General features: G+C 38.5%; 1 protein-coding gene across 1 annotated transcript in view; it reads right to left on the bottom strand.

Annotated features, from left to right (window-relative positions):
• Positions 1-289: 289 nt before the first annotated feature.
• Positions 290-11,069, bottom strand: part of IREB2 (iron-responsive element binding protein 2) — a gene marked incomplete at both ends in the record, with an annotated part of 15,796 nt that continues 5,016 nt past the window's right edge. Inside the window, 10 exons of the mRNA XM_009876207.1 lie at positions 290-374; positions 913-1,048; positions 1,969-2,128; positions 3,291-3,407; positions 3,876-3,976; positions 5,185-5,356; positions 5,513-5,652; positions 6,144-6,327; positions 7,642-7,711; positions 9,300-9,521. Coding sequence (XP_009874509.1) covers positions 290-374; positions 913-1,048; positions 1,969-2,128; positions 3,291-3,407; positions 3,876-3,976; positions 5,185-5,356; positions 5,513-5,652; positions 6,144-6,327; positions 7,642-7,711; positions 9,300-9,521 — 1,387 coding nt within the window. The remainder of the gene's footprint in view (positions 375-912; positions 1,049-1,968; positions 2,129-3,290; positions 3,408-3,875; positions 3,977-5,184; positions 5,357-5,512; positions 5,653-6,143; positions 6,328-7,641; positions 7,712-9,299; positions 9,522-11,069) is intronic.

The raw sequence follows: 11,069 nt of genomic DNA, 5'->3' as shown, positions 1-11,069 counted from the left end.
GCTCCTTAAAACCCTCCATTTGCGATACAAACCGACATACTGCATCCTCCAGAAGGTTAGATTCTGTGTATTAGCTTGTAATTTTTATCTACATGCTACAAACACCTTTTACATTTATTTTATACAGCAATGGATTACCACAGTGTCCCCCTGATACGCAGATGTGCGGAAACATCACCGAACATCCAAACAAACTATAAAATATATTTTGCATGGATTATTGTATTTCTTGTTTGCTTCACTAGCTGAGAACTGTATTTCTGTATTCAACAAGCATTAGAGCTTTTACCTGTTTTATTGCATTCCTGATGGCTTCTGGCAAGGGGGCAGTGTTCCCAATACAGGTTGAACATCCATAACCAACAACCTCAAACCTACATTGGAAAAAGACAATCAAGTAACACATTAAATGATTACAAGCAATTTGTTAGCAAACCAGCTTTTTCTTCTATTATCAATCACTAACAAGATTTTTATCCCCTTAAACAAGTAGGAAGCAAATAGTAAACACCACATCTCACTGATGCAAGCAGGAAGGGACAAGGTATATTTCTGTAATCAATCAAGGCAAGTCAAGATGTCTCCAGACGTTGCTAGTTCCACAAGTAATGGCAAAGCAAAGCAGCACGTTCCTCGCACAGCTGAGCACTGTTACAGAATTATGAACATAATCTGTAGATCCCTACTGAGAAAACAGAGCTCACATGAGGTAGAGACCTACACACAGTAAACTCTCATTTTAACTACTGGCTGCCTGGAAGTTGTTTTACTCCATTTAATTCCCACCTTACGACCTAGTAAGTTAAGAATTGCCCGACCCAAAATCAACAGTAACCATATGTGCCAAACTGTATAAAACCCCCTGTGCACTATTTTCCTAAAGTGACAAACGAAGTCATAGTCCCAACTTACCCAAGCTTACTGAGGTACGGTAGTACTCCGCTGGAACTGAGGTAATGCGTAACCATGCCACTGCCCGGTGATAAACTTGTTCTTATGTATGGCTTAACCACTAGGCCAGCTTCAACAGCTTTTTTGGCCAGGAGTCCTACCAAGGAAACAAACAAATAAATAAAAACAACAAACTACAACAGCAGCAAGCAGTTTATGTTTTGTATATACCTTAAAAACACATCTGCAGGATGCTACCTTAGTTAAACAAAGCATAAAAGACATAGATGATGAGCAGACTTGCAGTTTATTAAATTATTAAAGCAATTACTTTCCTGAAAAGGTTTGTTAACTTGTAACAATACCATTCAGGTTTTTGTTCCCATTCCTATAATGTAGGTACCTATTTATTTCTCTATTAAAAAAAATAAAAATAAAAAAAAAAATATCTTTTTCCCATGTTCTAGCAGACAGTGCAAATCCCTTTATTCTACTTCTGACAGAGGCCACACAGCCTCAAAGGGAAGCTTTGCCTTGGCCACAGAGGACCTCAAAAAAAAAAAAAAAAAAGGGCAAGCTCTGAGAGAGGATGAGAGGATTAGCTGTTCTGTGAAAATTGTATGCAGCTTGTGAAGGTACAGCACATGCTCCTTAACTAGTGACTAAAGCACAGAACAATTGTGCAGCAATATGGATTTTCTTTCCAGATTCTGCAGCAAACTATAGTTCAAGCTACCACCATCTAGGATGGAGTCAAAGATGAAGGCCACCTCAAGCATCGATTGTATCTCTATGTGCATCCACCAAAAAAGAGCTCTAGAAGTGGTTAGCTGTTGAAATACTACCAAATGTAAATATTTCGTAATTACTATCATTAATATCGTTTCATGACATGGGTTTTGAGATTGTATTATTGAAAAGTAACTGTCACTATACAACCTCCAGAACACACAACGAGTGTAAGGCTGAAAGTTTACAGCTTCAGACCTTTTAGGTCAAGTCATTATAGAAAACCTGCAAACGTTAAGGTAACAACTGTGTAAACATGCAAGTTAGTTGTCACTAGTCACAACATACCTGCAGCAAGCATGACAGATGGATTACAATTATTTGTACAGCTGATTACTGCAGCAATGACAATGCAGCCGTGAGATAGCTTGTATTCGTTTCCTTCATACTGAACAGGTACAATGTCATTCTGTTTCTCAGCTGCAATCTGAAACCCTTTAACACCAGACTAGATGAGAAAAAAACCCACATTTTAGCAGTTATTACAGTATAGAAATTACGACACTGCAGCAAGACCAAGTGAACCTTCATTACAAACAACACTTTGCTGTCCCATTAGGAACCCTTAACTAGATTTTAAAAGCAGTCCTCAGTTCATGCCTCTTTCCATATACACAGTGGCCTCACCCTTCTTTCTTCCTAACTTCTTTAATTTTGCAACTACTGTGAACAAATGCCAGTCAAAGCATTTGGTTGACCCCACACTCATTTCCTGCTACACATGAAAAAACAATCCCTCACGAGTACATGTCTGACTGCAAACAATGCCCGTGTCTGAATGAGAAGCATATCCCTTGAACTGGAAGAGGGTGGTAACTAAAAGCAGACTAGGTCAATTAACATTTCACACCCTCCAGCTCTTGAGCTGTCATCCTCCAGGGCCCCCTTCAACCTACTCTGTGGTCCATGATCAGTTATTGCTCTCTCCAGTACAACTGATCTTTCTCTATTATACACCTCACTATAAGCCAGAAATGCTAAAACCAACAGAAATGGTTTTTTACAGGGTGTCTTAAGAATATATGTTTCTAGTACTGTTACTAGTCTTCAACTACTAACAAACACTAAAAAAAGATGCATTCCAGTATTGGCTGTATTCTCAGATAACTATGCATATTCCTAACAAAAAATACCACCTACAGAGTAAAAACACTTCCTCTGTGAAGTCAAGTTAAGCTGCAAGCAAAAATAACTTGCTCAGTTAAGAAACCAAAATACTGATTAGCTACAAATCTTGGAAGTCTTTCTGCACCTCCTCTAAGATGAGTTTTCTTTCAGTAATTATGTTTTCAAAATTGAGTAAAATACAGCTGTTAAAAAATGCTGAAAACAAGAAAACGTTTCCCAAGCTTACGCTATTTATTACTTCAAGGTTTCCCCCCCGTATCAATCTAATCTGGGACATTACGGATTTCTGGAAGTTCACGTTTGTGGCAAACACACCTGTGATTTATCAGCTACTATCTTTAGGACACTTGTCAAACAAGAGAAGCGTATCACTGGATATATAGTAATAAGGAGGGCTCAGCAGGTGTGTGAGGAGTAAGTAACAAGATTATTCCTGTAGACTGTAGGAAGTACCTTTTGAAGAGTAGAACAGTTGTACAAACCTTTTCATTTAAGCAGGCTTGGAAGTCACTTTTCATGTTATTAACAGCCACTCTGTCTTGGGACCTCTTGGGGCCACTGACATAAGGAATTATAGAACTTAGACTAATTTGTACTACCTAAAAAGAAAAACAAACAAATAAACAAAACAAAAAGCAAACAAAAAACCAAAACAGAGAAAAGCACACATTATCAATCCCAGCCCAATTTTACACTGAATATACTCTTAAGACATCCAGGACTTCTTTGTTTAAAATTTGAATGTTCTGACAAATTGAAAGTCTGGGCTTCCATTTCAAGACCACTCACCGTAAAAACCAATTAATTATCTTACTCAAAGTGTTTCAACAGTATCGTTAACTTTTCTACTATCCGTAAGACTTACCTGATCCCTCAGGAGTGACAGGATTTTAGTCTGCTAGTCGACATGAACATTACTGTACTTTCCTTCTTTCCCTTATCCCCCTCTATATTTTGCAAACATACTCTGCTTCTCAAAATTGTGAGTTAATAAATACAACTTTCCTTAAAGCAATGGAATTTACTATGAGAATCAAACACAGAGAAATACGTCATTTCAAGCATACCTGGGAATATTCAGGTTCTCTGGAAGAGCTCTCGTCATTTCTAAATAACTTCACAGCTTTAAGATAGGCTTCCATGACCTCAAGCTTGGCCTTGTCAAAACCTTATTAGGGTTATTTCAAACAAGAGAGAAGTCATGTTGAAAAACCCAAACCAAACCCCACATAATTCTCAGAAATTAAGACTGTTTCAGGCGTATCATCCCAAGCACTTTTTTCCCGAAGTCACAACCCTTCCATACCCCAACTTCAAGGAGCTATTCAGTTAAGCTGTTTTATCAGCTGAACTTTTCCTCTTATAGCAAAGAATAAAATAAGCTGTTTCAACCCTAGCAGTTGTAACCAATTCAATTTATAGATTCAACCCTGAAGTTCAGAAAGTTTTTCTCTATTAAGATGTACTTGTTTAATAGAGATCATGTACTTATTTGACATTTCATTTGCTCTGCACTGACTAGACAAAACATGGTTGCTATTAAATAAAAAAAAAATTTAATTTTCAAATACAATTGACAGATTTCACTTTCAGAACAGCTCACTAATGTGAATGAGCTCTTTCTGACATCTGTTACCCTATGGCCTTCTCTATTTGCAATAGCTTGATAAGGAACTGACATCCTTCCAGCTTAGCTTGAAATGTCACTGAAAGAATGTTCTTCAATGGGAAAAAAAAAAATCTTAGTGAAAAAAATCAAACACTTTGTGACTTGTTTTGCAGTTTCACTTCTAGTAATCATTTCGTATTTTGGTTTTGTGAGAAATCTACAAAACGTGAGCAAAAAGTTTCTTAATACTTTTAATGGTTTACATGTGCTTTCAAACACAATGACTGTGGATGTTTAAAAATAACACAATGTAAATAAATCTGGTTCTGATAAACCAGACTGGACACAAACCTCAAGTACAAGTCAGGTATCCACATGCTGGTGTTGAGTACACAAAAACTACAGCCTCACTTACATACGTGGGACACATGGAGACAAAACAGGCCCCAAGAAACATCTGTGCCAATGAAGCAGATAAGTAACACAGACCCAAATGCCACATACTGAGCATCCCACAAAACCAGCCAACAGTATCATTTTTGCAATAGGTATTACTCAGCCACATGAGATTTTTACAGGATAAAAGTTGTCGTCAAGTATATCCATTGACACAGCCTGTTACTACAGAGCAGAATTTCATACATTAAATCCATGTCAGAACTCTGCAGTAAATCACTGCTCAAGAACTATGGAGTTTCAAGCAAAAATGTACTGCCACGTATTTGAAACATTACTACAATGAATCACTATTTTAATTTCATCTTTACCTGCATGCTTTAAGTGCTTCAGTGTCACATTATCAACAGGGAAAAAGCTCAGAATAGCACCATATTCAGGACACATATTTGCTATCGTGGTTCGGTCTGCTACAGACAGCTGGGAAACTCCACTCCCAAAAAACTCAACAAACTTTCCAGCAACGTCAGCTTGCCTAAGATGCTGTTTAAAAGAACACAAAACATTTGTTAAGTGAAAACGTACAATGCAAGCGATGTTTGCTGCACCCATTCGCAATTAGCAGGTTGAGAGGATTTAAAACAAAAAGCTGAAACCCTAAGGTTTCACACTTTGTTTGAAAAGGCAGAGAGCTCTTACCTTTGTAATGCTCAGAACAATATCTATGGATGTAGCAAGTGGACTGGCTGTGCCCGTCAGTTCACACCCAACCACCTCAGGCAAAGTCAGAGTAACCGGCAGCCCCAGCATTACTGATTCTGTTTCAATCCCCCCAACACCTGGAAGGAGAATATTAGGTTGCTTTTCATCAGTTTAAGTAACCGACACAACCTAACAACGTTGAGGTCTTAAAAAGCTGAGAAAATCCTTCCTCTTAAGACTAAAGAGCACGCCAAGAAAGGTAGAAGTTCTCCGTTAAATATCTGTACACGCTGAAGTTAGACTTAACAGTTAACTAGAAAATATTTTATACTTTAAATTAACTTTCCAAGAGAAGAGAAATCTTCACATAAGTTTTATACTGCATGTAAAAACAGCACTTATTTGAATATCAGTTGGATTCTGGCTGTTTTCCAACTACAAAAAGCAGCTTCCTGATAAAAGTTAGTTAAAATTACTTTTGCACAAAAAAAAAATCCCCAAACATTCTGAAGAATTTAAGGCATTTTGTTATGCATGCAAAAGAAATAGCCAGTGGCAAGAAAGTATTTCTCAGTCATGCTTCAACATGCCGTTCAAAGCTCTATCAAGTTATTCTTAGCATACTTACCCCAACCCAAGATACCCAAACCATTTACCATGGTTGTGTGAGAATCTGTGCCAACCACGCTATCTGGATATAGGAAATCTTTAACTTCAAAAACAACTCTTGACAAATATTCCAAGTTAACTTGGTGTGCCATTCCAGTCTCAGGTGGAATTATGGAAATGTTCTTGAAAACTTTTGAACTCCACTGTAAATTTTTCCAAAATAGGAAAAAAAAAAAGTAGTTATGATTTTTCAAAGGTACATTCAATTTTTAGAACATAAGACAACAGAACTGATACACAATAAAACAGTACTTGCTATTTACATAAGTGGCTTTTGCTCATTTGCCAAACAGGTACATGATCCTCTTGGATTCTTTATACTTTAACACCAAAATTGTTGAGCTGAATCACGAACTCATACCTACACCTTTCAAAAGCAGGGCTGGGCAAATCTCTTACCTTCCAGACAACACAACAGATTTCAAGCACAGCTAAGACTAGTATTTAGACAGCAGATCCTAAGCACTTGTATTTATAGCAGAATTTATTTCAGGTTTTACACTCCTGGATAAGCTACATGCAAACTCAGGATGCTAGATTTGAAAAAAAGCTGACATGGAAACTTGCAAAAATACTCAGCTTGGCAGTTTCCCTCCTTAATAACGTAAAAGCTAATTCGCAACTTTCTGGAAGAAACCACCTATTCTACCTATATGAAAACATTTACAGATCATCACGCTGGATTCCTAAGCCACGGAAAATTAGTGGCTGAGGATCAAATACCAATGTTGCAGATCCCTAGCTAGCAAGGAAGCCAATGTTCACCACACAAGACTGCCATTAAGATCACTAGCACTGCTGCCTGCTTCCAGAGCACCGAGGTCTCGACAGCGGTCTCTGTTCACAACTCTCAAGATTTGTAACAGAAGTATGGATAAACGAACCTTTTATCCAGAAACTCAGTGTGATCTAAGGAACTGAGCTCATTACAAAGACCAATGCTTTGTAAATGCCTACTTTGTCCACTACCTTCACAGTGACAAGCACCAAATCAAACAGTGTAAACTCTTTCAAGATATAATTACAAAAAATTAAGGGACATTCAGATTTAGAACTTCCACTGTCTAACAGTTTTTAGATTCAAAGTCACAAACCACGTTATGAGCCAATTTTCTGTTCCCTTATTCTGTTCCAGATTTTGGAGTCTGAAATTGCAATTGTTTACAATAAGGGTGGTGAAACACTGGCACAGGTCACCTAGAGAGGAGGCAGAGGCCCCATCCCTGGAGACATTCATGGTCACATGGGACAGGGCTCTGAGCAACCTGATCTGGTTAAAGATGTCCCTGTCACTGCAGGGGGGTTGGACTGAACGACCTCTAAAGGTCTCTTCCAATCCAACACATTCTAAGATTATTTATATATTTATGATCAAAACCTGAACACTGGTAGACAAATAGAGCAAGCTCTTAAAACAATCACAACAAAATACAAATTCCATAGGTACACAGACATACCTTGAAAAACTGAAGTCTTTCTCTGTTTCTGCCAAATTCCATCTCTTGATTTTTCAATACTGTCTCAGGCCTAGGAAGAGATCAAGTTTACAAGGACAGTCATAATATATTTCAGGCTACAGAACAGATAGCTGGTTTTGCTTGTTTGAAGAAAAACAATTAAGCCTGCAGCACAATTCAAAGTGGTTTATTAGAACAAAGGTATGTTTTTCCTTGCAGCAAGCTTTCTGTTAACAACAAAAAAGAAATTATTTCAGCTGTGATTTGCTTGAGAACATGTTTATTCTAAGCACGGTTTGCCTAAAGCATTTGATCCCAAACACACTAATTTAAAGAGATCTATTTCAAGCATGAACATGACACAGAAGCTTTTTTTCTTCTAATCACTAGTCTTACAGGTTTCACACCTCAAAATTCAATACAGTTAAGAACCAAGATGGTCGCTAGTTCACACAAAAACTGTCCGTGTTCAGTACTAGCCCTTTAGAGACGGAGCAGAACATCAAGGCAACTGTAACTACCTCTCATTTCTGCATTTTTCCTCTCCAAGCCAGACTTTTTTCTTCTCAAGTACTCATCAGTATAGTCACTTAAAATGATCCACCTTTTCCTAATACATGTTCTTTATTAAATTACCAATACATTATAAAGGAGTAATCCACAATTTAAGAGGAATAACTTTTGCTTTGAGAAGATGGAGAAGGGAATACACTTGCTCTAGCACCAGGAAGGAAGGAAGCCCTCAATTTTCTAGGTGTATTTTACATTATGACCCTTCCTTTTCTTCTTTGCAGTGTCAGAAGGTCAATGGCTTAGCCCCAAGGATAGTCATCATCCACACGCAGCGTCACTGCCACAAACATCAATATTGCTGCGAGCATCATTAATTCTGCATTCTGGCACCTGTACTGAGCAGGAACATTTGCATATCTATAGAACAACGATGACAATCAGCTTCATATCACTGTGGAATACAGATTTGGTCAGCTTTTAACTCGACACCTGTCTGGCAGAGGCAGATAGGCATCTGAGCGGTCTATCAGACAAAAGAGGTGGCAGCTGAAAGAAGAGGGTCATTACATCTAATTGTCATAGATGGAATGGTGTGCAATGATCTGTTCATTATACTGAACATGTGGAAAAGGCAAAGAGATGAGGATTCCCTGGGACATTACGTACAAGTCAGGTTATTCACTGAATTTCAATTCAATGACAGATGGACTGTGAGATTCCATAGAAGCTGGGGGAAGATTCATAAGCTACTTCCTCGTTCTTTAAGAGATTTCTGAAAAGTTCTCACAGAAAAACAAAAATTTACTTTCAAAGATTTACTCTGCAATACATACTCCTATACAATATATTCCTACAGTTTGTTTTAAAGGAATGAGGGAAGTCTCAAAATTTTAAAAGTCAGAGCCACAACCTGGCCATCAGCACTGCATTTAGTAAAACCCTTGTAAAAAGAAAAAAATTCATTGTAGATTAATTCAAATCTGCTGTATCAGACCTTTTTCTAGATGCTGAAACTGCCTATGGCACACGTGAAAAAGAGTACAGTATGTTTAGAAAAAAATAAAATTCCCTCTCTATGAACTGTCACAGGCAGTGGTTAACAACACAGAAAGGTACCAATAATATCAAAAAGGAAGTTTCCATACTCAGGCACAGGCTGCAGATGGAAAGGACAGAGGATAGGGGTGTTCTCAATCTGCGCAGAAAATTGTCCCGCGTTGCGACTTGAATCTCCGGCGCTACACGGCCCCTTGCAGCCAGTCTGACCCCTGCAAGGCAGCTTCCGAGACTGCGCCTTGAGTGGAGAAAGCTTTGCCATCGGCTTCTGTGAATCGCCACCTCCGGGATTTGGAGCATTCTGTATTGCACTGTATCGTTAGAAAGAATATTTGAGACATTAGAAATTCAGCTTTTTTGGTTCTGTCCTGTTTTCTTCAAAAATAAAATATTGCCTAAAAACCCAGTCATTTTACTACAATCCTGTTGCAAAGTAAACTGCTCCTGGATAAGCTGTCAAGTAATTTAGTGTGGTAGTAAGTGAACAGAACTGGATTGTCTGAAATATTAACACCAGATAAACAACTTCTTCAATTTCTTCCCAATAGACCAGGAATATTTTATAAAGAACATCGCAAAGACTAAACTCTGGGTTTTAAAGGTAGGAGGTGTGTGTAGAGCCTCATCCAAGGCGCATGTGTGTTTTTTGAAGACCATGCTGTATATACGTTCTGTTAAATTCAGAAGAATGATTACAGAGAAAGCCTTCTCAAGGAAAGAAATGTAACTGGATATTTATGCTTTTTATACAAAATTTCAAAGGCTCAGATAAGTTTTGCGTTTTCCAAGTCCATGTAGCACGCTATCCCCTCTTTCTACAATATTCAGTCTACAAAAAAGAAAAGAAAGCTTGCTATACAGAATGAATGACGTTTTCCCTCTCAATAATTAGCAAATCATGGACTCCTAATTAGAGCTACTGCTTTCCTCTCCTTTAGTAACACAGAAAGACAGTTATTGAATTGCAGGATATTACATGGCCTCAGAGGATACCTTGTCTAAATCCCAATTTAGCCCCCAAGCGTGCGATCAGCAGGAGATGGAAGCTATACAAAAGCAGCACAGACCGTCCTGGAGCGGAGGGGTTCTTATCACAGGCCAGCAGCTGCAAAGATCCTGTAAGCTCTCCAAAAGTGAAACTACAGAAGCTGGATTTATCACTACAAAGCAGCATGTGGAGACCTCTTGCCAACACTTGGGTCTTTCTGATAATTTTAGGCTGGCCTAATTGCAACCCAATCAGCCGTCCTTCCAGACACCAGAGTGGACAGACCACAGAACTGAAACAACGCAGGCAAGACAACACACAATTTGTAGCCTCTTACTCTTCACTCTTCCAATACTAACCAAACTGAAACCCCGCGTGGAACTGGAAGGTCTACAGAAATGACTCATACATCCACGTCCATTTGACCACAAGCCTTTTCCCCATGAACTCTTAAAATTCCAGAAGACCTTGAACACTTTGCACAACTCTGCATGAATCCAAGTGGCTCCGCAATGGAGGGGCAGGTGAGAAGGTAGAGGGCAGCTGCATTATTTACTGTTTACTTCAGCAAACACTGAACAAAACGTGACTTTTTCCTCTTCTGCAGCATTATGTTTCTAGCAAAAGGCAGTCCCAAGCTGTTTTCATCACATTACTGCCTGTCAGAAAAGGAAAACCACGCTGGTAGTTTTCCAGTCCCAGCGCTTTTCCAGACTTCTACAACTAGACCTCTCTCTCTGCAAGGCCATGCAGGCTTTTCCAATCTGTTGCAAAATCCAGGCCCACTTAAAAAAACAAAAAAAACCCAAGAAAAAAACCCCAACAAATCAACAACAATCAGTCATAAACTACAGGCTGAAATGACAGTTTT

The sequence above is a fragment of the Apaloderma vittatum genome, unplaced genomic scaffold, assembly GCF_000703405.1.
Source record: "Apaloderma vittatum isolate BGI_N311 unplaced genomic scaffold, ASM70340v1 scaffold44789, whole genome shotgun sequence".
NCBI lineage: Eukaryota > Metazoa > Chordata > Aves > Trogoniformes > Trogonidae > Apaloderma > Apaloderma vittatum.
The sequence above is the reverse complement of the archived record's forward strand: the minus strand, read 5'-3'. Positions and strand labels throughout refer to the sequence as shown.